This window comes from Babylonia areolata, chromosome 31 (assembly GCF_041734735.1).
Source record: "Babylonia areolata isolate BAREFJ2019XMU chromosome 31, ASM4173473v1, whole genome shotgun sequence".
Lineage (NCBI taxonomy): Eukaryota > Metazoa > Mollusca > Gastropoda > Neogastropoda > Buccinidae > Babylonia > Babylonia areolata.
The window spans coordinates 29,374,715-29,390,735 of NC_134906.1; the positions used below are offsets into that span (position 1 = coordinate 29,374,715).

Genomic DNA, 16,021 nt, shown 5'->3' on the forward strand with positions numbered 1-16,021 from the left:
GTCACTGGTGTCCTTCATAGTCTTCTCTCTTCTCCCTCAACTCTGTAAAGAGTCACTGGTGTCCTTCATAGTCTTTTCTCTTCTCCCTCAACTTTGTGAACAGTCGGAGGGTGGAGAGTCCAGGTCTATCAGTTGTGTGTTGAATGCCTGGAAGCCAGGGCCGTCCAGCGTCTGCTGAACGACAAGCCTTGCTGAAGACCAGTGACACAGGGCAGGGTCTCCTCCCATGCGTGGCCTCATGGCGACTTACAGAGTGATGGTTCCCTGTGGACTGCTTGGGGATCTGAGCATGGGTGTGTGGGGCAGCATGGGGGGATCTGGGATGAGCAGTTTGCGAGTAATGCCACTGACATGTTTCAGACGGTGTGACAGAAAAAAAACCTTTCTCTTTATACATATATATATATATATATATATATATATATATATATATCAGTAAGACACCAAGAACAGACAGTCCAGAAAAACATATCTTGAAACACACACACACACACACACACACACACACACAACACACACAAATCCAGAGAAAGAAAAAAAAACATCCTGAAAGATATCTAAGCCAATCCAGATATAAACCCAAATAATCCTAAAGAGAGTCATCTAAAACAATCCAAAGGAAAAACATGACAAGCCTGAAAACGGACACGTATCTAAAACAATCCAGAGAAAAACAAAACAGCCCTAATGAAAGACACCCAAAATAATTTGTAAAAAAAAAAATCCTGTAAACAGACATCTAAAACACTCCAGAGAAAAACAAACGATCCTGAAGACAGATACTTAAAACAATCCTGGGAAAACAATCTTGAAAATAGACATCTAAAACAATCCAGAGAAAAAAGACAATCCTGCAAACACTAAAACAGATATCTAAAACAATCCAGAGAAAAAAACACAATGCTTTAAACACTAAAACAGATATCTAAAACAATCCAGAGAAAAAAAGGCAATGCTTTAAACACTAAAACAGATATCTAAAACAATCCAGAGAAAAAAACACAATGCTTTAAACACTAAAACAGATATCTAAAATAATCCAGAGAAAAAAACACAATGCTTTAAACACTAAAACAGATATCTAAAATAATCCAGAGAAAAAAACACAATGCTTTAAACACTAAAACAGATATCTAAAACAATCCAGAGAAAAAAGACAATCCTGAAAACTGATGTCTAAAACAATCCAGAGAAAAACAAAACAATCCTGTAAACAGACATCCACAACAATCCAGAGAAAAGCAAAACAATCCTGTAAACAGACATCCACAACAATCCAGAGAAAAACAAAACAATCCTGTAAACAGACGTCTAAAACAATCCAGAGAAAAACAAAACAATCCTGTAAACAGATGTCTAAAACAATCCAGAGAAAAACAAAACAATCCTGTAAACAGACGTTTAAAACAATCCAGAGAAAAACAAAACAATCCTGAAAACAGACATTTAAAACAATCCAGAGAAAAACAAAACAATCCTGAAAACAGATATTTAAAACAATCCAGAGAAAAACAAAACAATCCTGAAAACAGACATTTAAAACAATCCAGAGAAAAACAAAACAATCCTGTAAACAGATGTCTAAAACAATCCAGATAAAAACAAAACAATCCTGAAAACAGACGTCTAAAACAATCCAGAGAAAAACAAAACAATCCTGAAAACAGATGTCTAAAAAAAATGCACAGAAAACATAGCAATCCTAAAAATGGGCATCTGAAACAATCCACAGAAAACCAAAACAATCCTGAAGACAGACACCTAAAACAATCACTTAAAAAAAATCCTGAAAAGATATCTTAATCAAACCTGAAGACAAAACAATCCACAGAAAAACAAGCAATCCTTAAAACAAATATCTAACACAATCAATGGAAAAACAAAACAATCCTTACAACAGACATCTAGAAGTAGAACACCCCAGAGAAAAATCAAACCAGGAACGAAAGACATTAAAAAAGAAAAAAAAAAAGAAAACAACAATAAAACAAAACAATCAGTTATAAAAGACAAACTCAAAGATAAAAGTTTTGAGAAACTAATTAAATGAATGCAGAATGTTACACTCCAGGAAAGAATGGTGTTTGATCCTTAGAAAACAATGCATGTCTCATACTAAACAGAGTCAACTAAGATTTTTTTTTCTTACTTTTAATCTCCTGACAAAAAACAAACAAAACAAAAACAACACAATGACAACTACAAAAACAACAACAAAAATACAGCTTACACACATTTCAACCATGCTGTTCCATACCATCAAGATCATCAAACTCAAAGACACAACAAAGAAAATAAAACAAAACAAAACACCACAACCATGACAACAAACAAATGAAAAAAACACACAATCTTCTCCACCAAGTCTTCAGTGCACATGGTTCCTACAACTGTGACAAAATTGCACACTTTTTTCTTCACACCCCTTCTGGAGAAGACAATTTTTTTTTTTTTTTAAACCCTTTCAGCCCTGACCACCGCTTTACCGGTGGTGGGGAGGGGTGGCATAATGCCTGGCCACCGGTTGAGCGGTGCGTAAACACTTGTGTCGTGTTTTGCTATTGGTTGACTTATACTGAAGAGCCAATCAGAAAAACTGCGCACCGTTATATTCTGACGTCAGCGAACATAGTACCAACATTGCCACGCCTTTTCACGGTGTTTTGTGCATGTGCTTTGGATAAAAAAGATCGATTTCTACCATGAAGCGTGCAGAGTCTCAACCTGACACACCTTTGATCAACTGATTCTGCTCAGATTCATTTTCAACATCACTATCTGTAGCAAATCATCCCATTCAAATTCCACCTCACTATCAGAGTAATCTTTGTCATACTCTACATCCGATAAACCATCAAGCATATCAATTACTTGCTGCGCTGTGTACAGTTGTTTTCTCGCACATTTTGTCCCTGATTTCTGCCCTGACGAGCCATGTTGAGACTCTGCACGCTTCAAGTGTTTACGCACCACTCAACCGGTGGCTGGGCATTATGTCATTTTTCTCTGCCACCAGTAAAAGGGTGGTCAGGGATCAAAGGGTTTAATACCAATTATTTGCAAATTTTGGCTCAGGAGCTCAGGCAGAAGGGCTAAAATTGCTCAGGAACTCAGGGCTCAAAGGGTTAATGCATCGAGCTCACTGTTGAATGGTGGAGGGTTTTATTAAAATCCCAAGACTTTTCCAGACCCTGAAGGGCAAAACATATTTTTCCCCAGAGACATCTGCAGCCCTGGAAAAAGTTCCCTCATTTTCCCAGACTTTTCTAGACATCATAGGAACCATGAGCACAGGATAACTCTCTCTATGTATATTTCCGGAGCAGACACACACACACACACACACAACACACATGCGCGCGCACATGCACGCACACGCACACACATGCACGCACATGCATGTACGCACGCACACACACACATGCACGCACTTGCATGTACGCACACACACACACACAAACACACTCACACACACGCACGATACATTGACAAAGGCACAAAATGGTTCATTTATTACCTCCATCGTCAGTACAAGGCTTGGCTTGCAAGGAAAAAGTGAAACAAAGAAAACATCACAGAAAGGGACAAAAGAAACACACACAGACACACAGGTATTGAGAAAGACACTGACACACACACACACACACACACACACAACAAACACAAATAGACAGACTAACACGCAAACTCACAGAGGCATTGAGAAACACAGACACACACACACACAGACTCAAACAGACAAACCCACATAACAGACACACACACACCCACTGACCATCCCATTTTCAACAGCTCAATCACTACGCCAGAACAAGACAAAACAACTGCAATGACAGATCTGCATCAATCAAATGGAACACTACCCAATCCATAACCAACAAACGATCACACACAAAGTCCATCCATATACTGATATGGACAGGAAAAAAAAAACAACAACAAAAAACAGTCCAACAAACAGTTTCAAACTACCCACAGAATAGTCAAATAATGGAAAAATGAAAATCTCAACTTCGTTTTACAAAGATGTTAACACCTTCCCCCCCCTCCCCCCCCCCAAGCAATAAACGAAAAAGAAGAAAAGGAAAAAGAACAACAAAAAAAGTGAGGGCAGAGAGAAAGAAAAAGAGAGCAGAGATTTCCTGAGAAAAAAAAAAGAAGAAGAAAAAAAAGGTGTTAAAAACAAACAAACCCCCCCCCCAAAATATGAGAAGGAAACAACACAGACATAAGCTGACAAGGGAAGAAATCAAATGAAAAGAAAACTTTGCATAGAATTAGGGAGACATTACAAATCCTTAAAAAAAAAAACGAAAAGAAGAAGCAAGAATAGAAGAGATTGTGTGTGAGGGGGCAGGGGGGTGGCGAGAAGATAACTGAAACTTGAGAAAAGTTAGGTTTTTTTTTTTTATATATATATATACCAGAGACAGGCTTCATAATAAATAGAAAAAAAATACACACATGAAATAATCCTAATTAGTTCATCACCACACACACACACACACAGAACTTTGCATTCACAAGTTAAGCATTGTTTTAAAAAAACCGCACAAACCAAGAAATACATAATCTGCCATCAGCAGTGAACAAGGAAAAAGAAATGGCACTAGCATTCAGATACACACACAAATACACCAACACTTATACACACACACACACACACACGCACACATACACTCTCACACAAACTAACAGACTCACACACACACAATCTCACACATACTAAACAGAAGCATACATACACACACTCTCCTTCACATCCTGAACAATCTACTGCTAGCGTCCGACTCGGGAAAAATTTCCCTTCTCACTCTTCTTGACTTGTCAGCCGCCTTCGACACGATAGACCATTCAATCCTCCTTTCCCATCTTCATTTTACATTTGGCATCAAGGCCACTGTTCTCAAATGGTTCAAATCTTATCTCACTGATCAATTCCAGTCTGTCATCGTCGATAACTTCCAGTCTGAACCCTAAAATCAAACACGGAGTCCCACAGGGATCTGTTTTAGGCCCAGTTCTCTTCACACTGTACACTGCTCCTCTTGCTGAAATTACCAACCACCACAATGTTAGTCATCATTCCTATGCTGATGACACTCAACTTCAGAAGAGTAGTACCCCTGAAAAATTGTCCTCGCCCTTGCAAGAAACATTTGAATGCTTCCTGGACATTCAAAACTGGGTGACTCTAAATAAGTTACAACTGAATGCAGACAAAACCAAAGCAATGATCACAGGAACTAAACAAAAACTCTCTTCCATCACAGCTGACAAAATCAAACTTGGCAGTACATCCATCCCTCTTTCCAGCTCAGTCAGGAACCTCAGCATTGTCCTTGACAACACACTGTCCATGCAAAGCTTTATCAGTCAGGCATATCAATCCTGCTACTGTCAATTGCAACGCATCAGTTCCATTCGGAAATATCTGTCCACCGACGCAACATCTAGACTTGTTGTTTCTCTCATTCTCTCTCGCCTTGACTACTGTAACTCCCTATTGTCTGGTTTGCCTGCTTCATCCATTCAGTCCCTTCAGCGCATACAAAATTCTGCTGCCCGACTCGTCCTCAGAAAGAAAAGATCTGAGCACATCACTCCTATTTTGCAACATCTCCACTGGCTCCCGGTCTCACACAGAATAAAGTATAAGATCAGCACTCTATCATGTCTATGTTATAAATGTATTCACAAATCTGCCCCTTCCTATCTTTGTGGCTGCCTTCACCTCTACACTCCATCTCGCTCTCTACGATCGGCTTCGGATCCACTCTGTTTACGCATACCCAGATTCAAACACTCCACTGTTGGACGCCGTTCTTTGTCTCTGGACCCTGTATTTGGAATGAACATCCTCTTTCGCTTTGTCAGGTCTCCACACTCAGCTCTTTCAAGTCTGGTCTTAAAACCCAATTCTTCACAAGATAGCCTCCCTCCCCTGCCTCTTCCTTGTCTTCAGTTTCTTCAGTTTCAGAGTTATGCATGCGTGTGAATGACTGGTGTGAAACCGCTTAGATTTGTCTCTGCACAAGATTCAGCGCTACATAAATACCGTCATTATCATTATTACATTCACACACACATCACACACGCCCCAAACACAGGCACGCTCACACACAGGAGGGGCTACCTGTTGTACGCTGGTTTGGGACTTGGCTTTACGCAGTCGACTCTTGGCAGCATCCAGATCCAACCTCTTCACTTCCAGAAGCTTCTTCTCTTTCTGTAACACACACACACACACTTAGAACATGTTAAAGAACCTGTGACAACTACATGGTTGGTAAAATGTTGGAAAATCCTCAGTGACAGTGAAACAAACACACCTGCAGACAGGAAAAAAAATGTGGGTGGCACTGCACTATGGCAATGTACTCTACCTGGGAGAGCAGCCTGAATTTCATAGAGATCACTATGTTGCGACAAAAAAAACAAAAAACGCACACACACACAAACACGCACGCACGCACACACACACATGTGCAAACACACAAACACACATGTGTGCACACACACACATGCGCACACACACACACGTACGCACATACACACAAACATACACACGCAAAAGCTCACGCACTAATGTGATACCAGTGAACATAGGAGGTGCAGCCCACAAATGCAGAAAGTAAGACAAAACCCAACCAACCGCCATGGACACGTTGTTAGCGTCGTGGCCTGACAACCGCGAAGATGTGGGTTCAATTCCCTCATCAGAGGTGAGTTGGGTTGTTTGTTTTTTGTCCTGTGGCTGGCTTCTATCCAGAGCTGAGTGCGCGATGGGCTCAAACAAGGAGACTGGGACCACACAGTCAAGGGTCATTCAATAATTCATGGTTGCGTCCTTACGAGTGTTGCTCAAACTTCTTGACCAACACTGCAAGTGTCAGTATCAGTCAGCCTGGTTAATGCTCAGATATATTATCTGAGTATAGTAGTCCAAAACCTAAATGGATCCCCATAGCAGTAGCGGAGTGGTTAAAGCATTAAACTTTCAAACTAAAGGTCCCGGGTTCGAATCTCGGTAACGGCGCTTGGGTAATGGGTGGGGATTTTTCCAATCACCCAGGTCAACATATGTGCAGACCTGCTAGTGCCTGAACCCCCTTCGTGTGTATACGCACTCAGAAGATCAAATACGTAAAATCCTCTAATCCATGTCAGCGTTCGGTGGGTTATTAAAACAAGAATATACCCAGCATGTAGACTCCCAAAAATAGGATATGGCTGCCTACATGGCGGGGTAAATAAACAAAACGGTCATACACGTAAAATGTTACATGTCTGTCTGAGTGTGTGAGTGCGAGTGTGTGTGTGTGTGTTAATGTATGTGTGTGTGTGTCTGTGTGTATGTGTGTGTGTGTGTGTGTGTGTGTGTGTGTGTGTGTGTGTGTTTTCTCGGCAGCCAGAAGTTGTAGAGAAACCAGATCTGGCAGGATGATGGGACATTTCTTTTTTTTCTTCTTTGTTATTTTTTTTTTTATTCCATTTCATTAACTATAATCATTATTTCATTCATTTTCTTTTGTGCTGCCCCATCATCTGCACTGTTTCAGTGGCATTACTCCCACACCGCCCATTCACACACAACCACACCTGGGTTTGTCGGTTTCAGTCTCAGTGCCGGCAGTCCGCAGGGAACCTGACCAGCTTCATGAACGCATGAGCAAAAGTGTCAAATTCTTCATCAAGAAGTTTCAGGAAAGACTTTTTGATAGTTGAAATGAATGTTTTTCTAAGAAACTGTTAGAATCACGCCTACTGCTTACCACACAAATATCTGATAAATATATAGTGAACTGTTTTTGTTTGTTTTTGTGGGTTTGTTTGGGGTTTTGTTTTTTGTTTTTTTTGGGGGGGGGGCCCTCAGTATTATGGAAACGTATCATGTCATACTGATCTCATTACTGACACACTATTTATCATAAACTGCCAAGATATGGGTGTGAGATCTACTTGGAATCAATTTCAGCAAGCAAAGGGATGGGACAAGTGTTTTCACAATTCCACACCCCCTTCTGTGTGGCTAGTGACCTCCCTTAGTATGTTACCTCCCTTCTGCATGCCAATGCAGTGCCCCCTTTTCCAGCAGCCGTTTTCTGTTCCTGCAACCTGTGCCATCTAAGTGGCCAGCTGAGATTTTTTGTGTGTCCAACCTTTCTCTTGATTTTCTTCTCTTCCCCCACCCCTACTTTTCTTTTACACTGCCTTTCCTTTTTTTTTTTTTTTTTTTTTTTTGCTTCCCCATCATCTGCACTGCTTCAGTGGTGGCATTACTCCCACGTCGCTCATTCCGAGTCTCCCATACACAGCCACACACCCAGATTCGTCCGTCACTGTCCCAGCGTTGGCAGTCCACAGGGAACCATCGATGTCAGGTCGCCAGGAGGCCACATACCAGAGGAGACCCCTGCATTGCTGCTGAGTCACTTCGGTGGGGTTCAGTAGGGCCTGTTCTGATTTAACATGCTTAGGACACCACCTACTAAGCCCCCTACTGACAACAATAATGACTTCGTCACGGAACCAGACTGAGTGAGCATCTCCCCTTCTTCTCCACTTTCTCTGTGGGAGCAACCAATCTCAGACTGCTCATCCCAAACCCAAGCATTCCCACAGCATACAGCCAAGCGAAGGCAGTGCGGCAGAATCAGGTGTTGGACTTGTGGTCCAGTGTTCACCAGTGATCAGGGTTCGAGGCCCCGTTTCGCATGGTGTTGTGTCCCTTGGGAAAGGCACTTTACACTGGTTTTCCTCACTCCACTTAGGGAGCCAGTGGGTGTCTGACTTTGGTCGGGGAAGATGAAAATGGCAGAAGGAGAGGATTGGGCCCCGCCTTCCTAAGCTGAGCCCTGGACACAGTGGATATGAATTCACTGCCCTCCTATGCCCAGCCCTGGACACAGTGAATATGAATTCACTGCCTTCCTATGCCAAGCACTGGACACAGTGGATATCAATTCACTGCCTTACTATGCCCAGCCCTGGACACAGTGGATATCAATTCACTGCCTTCCTATGCCCAGCCCTGGACACAGTGGATATGAATTCACTGCCTTCCTATGCCCAGCCCTGGACACAGTGGATATCAATTCACTGCCTTCCTATGCCCAGCCCTGGACACAGTGGATATGAATTCACTGCCTTCCTATGCCCAGCCCTGGACACAGTGGATATGAATTCACTGCCTTCCTATGCCCAGCCCTGGACACAGTGGATATCAATTCACTGCCTTCCTATGCCCAGCCCTGGACACAGTGGATATGAATTAGTGGCCTTCCTGTGCCCAGCCCTGGACACAGTGGATATGAATTAGTGGCCTTCCTATGCCCAGCTCTGGACACAGTGGATATGATTTCACTGCCTTCCTATGCCCAGCTCTGGACACAGTGGATATGATTTCACTGCCTTCCTATGCCCAGCCCTGGACATAGTGGATATCAATTCGCTGCCTTCCTATGCCCAGCTCTGGACACAGTGGATATGAATTCACTGCCTTCCTATGCCCAGCCCTGGACACAGTGGATATCAATTCACTGCCTTCCTATGCCCAGCCCTGGACACAGTGGATATCAATTCACTGCCTTCCTATGCCCAGCCCTGGACACAGTGGATATCAATTCACTGCCCTGATGACCATAAAGTGCTATGGAACCTTTAACCTTAATCTAACAGCCAATTCCAGGCTTGTTCTGTGTGTGTGTGTGTGTGTGTGTGTGTGTGTGTATGTGTGTGTGTGTGTGTGTGTGTGTGTGTGAGAGAGAAAGAGAGAGAGAGAGAGAGGTTGGAGGGGGCGGTGAACAATACATCTTTATTCATCCATTTGAAAATTAATTGTGCATCCAAAGGCTTGTCACTCATCCAACACAATATCTCAGCCCATACTGAAGTCCAGAACACACACACACACACACACACAAAACATGACAAAGGCTGGACCAAAAGCTCGAAAAGCTACATACCCAAAGCAAAATACATACAAGCAAGCAATACACGACAGCAGCTTCATTTCCACACACCCCTCCCCCCTAATCACCCTCCCCTCTCCACACACACACACACAGCATGTGTGACTGACCTGAATGGTCTTCATGTCTCCCTCCAGGAAGTTGTGGAGAGGGGTGAGGAAGTTGTTGAGGGTGGAGGTGACAAACTCACGCTCTGCGTTGCCCATCTGGATCTCTGCCTGACCGCACTTCACCAGGGCATTGCCTGCACATACAGTTCCACATGTATAAACACACACACAAGAATCCACACACATGAATCCACACACACACACACACACACACACACATTGGACAGACAGACAGACATGCACACTCAGACACACATGCACGCAAAAATGCTTACACATTATACACAAACACACACTTGGAGGCACACAAACACATACACATGCATGTACAAACATACATGTATACACTATACTTACAGGACACATACACACACACATTATACTGGCAGTATACATGCAGACACACATGCAGACAAACACATACAGTGACACACACACACAGACGACACACACACAAACACACATGCTTTCATAAATGTACATACATTATAATTTATATGCACATACATGAAGACACACACACAGACAGACAGACACGTAATTCCCTCCCTCCAACATCTCAAAGTTCTAACCCTCAAGCTCTTCAAACGGAGGAGCAACACAAATCTCACAGAGGGAAATTCATCAGGTGTGACAAAAAGAAATACGATTCTTTATCATGATATAATACAGAACACTACAATACAATAAAGTATACTACACTGCACTACACAACACTACAATACAATACCATCAACATACAAACAGGAAACAGACAGGACGAACAAGCTGTGCCGTTTGTTCTTAAATGTCTTTTCACAGTAAGTCATTCGATGAACTAAGGGGAACAAAACTGCATGTGTGTGCATGCGCATACATGTGCACGTGCATGTGCGTGCATGCATGTGAGGTGTACGTGTTAGGTATATGCGCGTGTGTGTGTGTGTGTGTGTGTGTGCACGCGTGTGCATGCGTGAGCATGCATGTGTGTGCGTGCGTGTGTGTGTGAGAGCATGCGCTTGTGCGCGCATGTGTGAGTGAGCTGTACAGTTCACCATAAGAGGTTCCGTGTGTGTGTGTGTGTGTGTGTGTGTTCGCGCGTGTGCGTGTGTGTGTGTGTATGTGAGTGTTGTGCGTGTGCGTGTGTCAGCTGTGCAGTTCACCATAAGAAGTTTCGTGTGTGTGTGTCTGTGTGTAAACATGCATGTATTTGTGAATGTGTGCATGAGTGTGTGTGTGTGTGGAGGGGTGTGGCGGGGTGTATGCATGTGTATGTGAGAGCCATGCAGTTCACCATAAGAGGTCCCGGGGCCAAAGTCGTGGCCAGCGTCCACCATGTGGTTGCCCAGCATCTCAAAGTTGGTCATGCGATCCTTCTTCCTCTTCTCCAGCTTCTCGTACAGCAAGTCCTCCATGCGCTGGTCTGAAACAGGAACAGTAATCATGACAGGCATTATCATGGTAATAATGATGATGATGATGATGATGATAATGATCATAATCATCGCTACTACTTGTACTACTGCTGTAACCACTACTACCCGTACCAATCCAATTTATATAGTGCCGGTCTGTGAAAAACAGTATTTCCTTTTCAGGTTACTTTCTGTAATGTCTGATGATGTTTGGCCAAAAGATTTTAGATACATATATATATACGCTCACACACATACACAATCAACACACAATACAAAGTTAACAGCTGAACAGTCATTGATCACGCTAGTGCTTTCGCCCCTTTCCTTGGACCCACTTACAGAACTTCATACACACACACACACACACACACACACACACCTACCGTCACAAACACATTCAAGCACACAATATACATGTACGCATGCACATACAGACTGACACACACAGACACACACACATACATGTACTCATGCACATACACATATATATATTCATAAAGGCATGCACACACGCATGCACACACTCACACACACACACACACACTCTGACAAACTACAAAGGCAGGCAGGCAGACAGACACGCACAAACATGCACACACACACACACACACACTAGCTCACAAACACCTGCATGTACACACACACACACACACACACACAGACACAGACACACACACTGAGTACACACTCCCTCCCACGACGACACAAACTCATACACCTCCTCCCACCCCCACACACAGACAACACCAACTTGGGTTGGGCTGAATCAAGGCCTCTGTGGAGCGCTTGATCTGCTCGGTCCATATCTTGGTCTTCTCTGCTCGCTGCAGCAGGTTCTCAAAATGGGCGTCCAGTTCTGTCTTCTCCGCTGTGCCCAGTTTCTCCTCTGTGAACTGCAAAAAGTATGGTGCCGTTAGCCACTTAGTGTCTGTTTCTCCTCTGTGAACTGCAACAAATATGGTGCAGTCAGTGTGTTTCTCCTCTGTGAACTGCAACAAGTATGGTGCCGTTAGCCACTTAGTCAGTTAGTGTCTGTTTTCTCCTCTGTGAACTGCAACAAGTATGGTGCAGTCAGTGTGTTTCTCCTCTGTGAACTGCAACAAGTATGGTGCCGTTAGCCACTTAGTGTTTGTTTCTCCTCTGTGAACTGCAACAAATATGGTGCAGTCAGTGTGTTTCTCCTCTGTGAACTGCAACAAGTATGGTGCCGTTAGCCACTTAGTGTCTGTTTCTCCTCTGTGAACTGCAACAAGTATGGTGCCGTTAGCCACTTAGTGTTTGTTTCTCCTCTGTGAACTGCAACAAGTATGGTGCAGTCAGTGTGTTTCTCCTCTGTGAACTGCAACAAGTATGGTGCAGTCAGTGTGTTTCTCCTCTGTGAACTGCAACAAGTATGGTGCCGTTAGCCACTTAGTGTCTGTTTCTCCTCTGTGAACTGCAACAAATATGGTGCAGTCAGTGTGTTTCTCCTCTGTGAACTGCAACAAGTATGGTGCAGTCAGTGTGTTTCTCCTCTGTGAACTGCAACAAGTATGGTGCCGTTAGCCACTTAGTCAGTCAGTGTCTGTTTTCTCCTCTGTGAACTGCAACAAGTATGGTGCAGTCAGTGTGTTTCTCCTCTGTGAACTGCAACAAGTATGGTGCAGTCAGCGTGTTTCTCCTCTGTGAACTGCAACAAGTATGGTGCAGTCAGTGTGTTTCTCCTCTGTGAACTGCAACAAGTATGGTGCAGTCAGTGTGTTTCTCCTCTGTGAACTGCAACAAGTATGGTGCAGTCAGTGTGTTTCTCCTCTGTGAACTGCAACAAGTATGGTGCAGTCAGTGTGTTTCTCCTCTGTGAACTGCAACAAGTATGGTGCAGTCAGTGTGTTTCTCCTCTGTGAACTGCAACAAGTATGGTGCAGTCAGTGTGTTTCTCCTCTGTGAACTGCAACAAGTATGGTACGTCTCTCTGTAGACTTTTTTCCCCTAATGACTGTAGAATGAGATGAAAATGCTGCTGATGCCAGGTAAATATTTCTACTTGGGAAGTTCTACAAGACTGTAACTCTATGCTTTCATTCAGTCAGCTAACATTTCGCATTGAACTGAATTTAATATCAAACAAAATGACACAGCACAAATGACAGAGACAAAACCTTGACAGAGCCCATCCTATCCATATATTTTGTTAATTAATCAACATTTAAAATGTAACAAGACTATCTGTCATTCTGATAGTGATACTCTATTAGTCTATATATACTTACAGGTGCAGTACTTTTTCTGCATTTGCTAGGAAAGCTTAAATTTTGAGCCAGGGTACTGAAATCTGTTGGCTGATAAATCATAAAACCTAGCCTCATTTCTTTTTTTCAACCCATGCTTTTTACTCAGAAAGACAACCCAACTTTGGATGATTTTGTACACACACAACCCCCTGCCCCCTCCCCCCCCCCTTCACCCAACCCCCACCCCCGCCCCATCCACCCACATACAAGAGTTAAAACTTTAAGTTAGGAATAACTTTGTCAGTGTCTGAGTGTGCTTAAATATTACCCATATAGTAGTATACTGATAGTGATATAGGCAGAAATTCAGACACAGAGATCAGTCAGCTGACCAAAACTACCACTGTAAAGTGTGCTAAGTAGGTCTGCTCATCCTGAGGCAATGTGTAACAGTACATTACTGACCCTTATTTTCAGAGTTTTCAACTCACCCACTGAAAACAACAGACTAAAATTCATTCGTTATATCTGCTTGTGGTGTTTATCATTTTCATGTTTCACATTCTGGGGGAAATTTTCATGCTGGGTTCATTTTCAAATGTAGTTTTCTTTTGAAACTACTGAATACATCACAACAATATTTTGCATAACTACATTTACTGATGTTAACACATACATGCATATATATATATATATATTATGTAATATGTGCCACTTCTTGTCAAAAATACTGTTATTCTAGGCTTTGTTATACATTTTCCTAATATTTTTGTAAGGTTCCATTTACTGATTTAGGAATCCGTATTTCAACTATCAAATAATCAATACTACTGTTAATTTTCTAATGTTCTTAAAAAAACCCAACCCAAACACACACACACACACACAAATATATATATATATATAAAATACAACATTACAAGCATATACTGTTTTTAGAATACTGAGCTAAGATGTATTACCATGTGCTGTATGGTGGGGAGGGGGGTGGGATGGGGGGTGGGATGGGGGGTGTTGGGGGGTTGAGGGGGGGGATAAAGACAAATATATTGTAAAAGCTTATTCATGTGTGTGCTTTATCCATTGGCATAATCAGTTTTGAAGTAAATCAGAAGTTAAAAATCAAAGCAGTCCAACATACACAATACTTGTACAATCAATGCTGTATTTGAGAATACATGTACACGCTATACATGTATAATATTACATTACTCACATCTGCTCAGTGGTCTGCAATCCCTGGGTGTGTCACGATCAAGAATACAGAATACTTTATAATCTCTAAATAAGAAAAATTAAATGACAACCTCGGTTGGCCTTTCAAGAAATTCAACAATGGGATACCTGGCTTCTTCAGTTCCCCATCAGTCACATCAAAACCAAAAGATCTGTCTCTGGAGCCAGTTTCATTGCTTGGGCGGAAGAGCCTAGTATGGTCATAACCCACTACTAACTGTGTGTAGTATGGAACTGACCAAAGGCGTAGTTCAGTCAACATAGGCATTTAGTCACGTGTAACTGTCAAAAAGTTAGAACCAAGCAATGCAACTGGCTCCTGGACTCTACCATGTTACGCAAATGATAAAGGTATGGTATTACAAAGAATGGTGGAGGAGAGAGGGCATGGGGAGAGGTGGGAAGGGGGATATTCTTTATTCCATCATGGAATTTTCACAGAATAATCATCATATCAATATCAGGGCGTGTTGGCTTGATATGGCCTTTTGCCCGCTTTAAATGGGGAAGTGTTGTTCAGCTATCTCCATTTCGCTCAGTTCACCAACACAAACTGTCAGCCAGTGTCATGAGGAAATGAGTCAAGGTTCATAATAATGGACTTTGAGTCAGAGGCACCCCCCGCCCCTCCCAACAGAGCGAAAATGTAGGCTAGTAGGTCTACTGACCCGAGTGAAAATTAGAACAAATACAATTTGACAACAACAATGCAATTCACAGACCATGAACGCAAACCAGACACACCCGGTGAGAAATGGGAAGGCAGAAACGAAATCAGCGGAGTGGCAGAGACAGCGAGAGCGAGGAAAATTATTGTGGGCGTGGGGACAAGGATGCGACAGTCCATTCATTCAACAACACAACAGTACGAAACAGGAAATGAAACCCACAAACACATTACAGATATCTTTACTGCATAGAGATATACTTACTTGCACAGCCCTGTTGAATACTGTGGACGCCTCGCCGGCAAACCTTTTAAATTTGGTGTTCATTGAGTTAAAATCCATGTTTATAGAGTGCTCATCTGCTGTCACGTCGTCAGATCAATGGAAATCCACCAACGTACAAAATTTCCGTCTCTCCGCAGTGAA

The 16,021-nt window shown here is 42.6% G+C and overlaps 1 protein-coding gene across 2 annotated transcripts in view; it reads right to left on the minus strand.

Annotated features, from left to right (window-relative positions):
* The window catches only part of LOC143275828 (endophilin-B1-like), a 47,891-nt gene extending 31,891 nt beyond the window's left edge, over positions 1-16,000 (minus strand). For both annotated transcript variants that reach the window (XM_076580111.1, XM_076580110.1), the window contains exons 1-5: positions 15,860-16,000; positions 12,233-12,374; positions 11,358-11,486; positions 10,085-10,218; positions 6,137-6,229 (exon numbers count right to left, since the gene is read on the minus strand). In XM_076580111.1, the coding sequence (XP_076436226.1) occupies positions 6,137-6,229; positions 10,085-10,218; positions 11,358-11,486; positions 12,233-12,374; positions 15,860-15,937 (576 nt within the window). In that variant the 5' untranslated portion in view covers positions 15,938-16,000. The remainder of the gene's footprint in view (positions 1-6,136; positions 6,230-10,084; positions 10,219-11,357; positions 11,487-12,232; positions 12,375-15,859) is intronic.
* Positions 16,001-16,021: the final 21 nt, after the last annotated feature.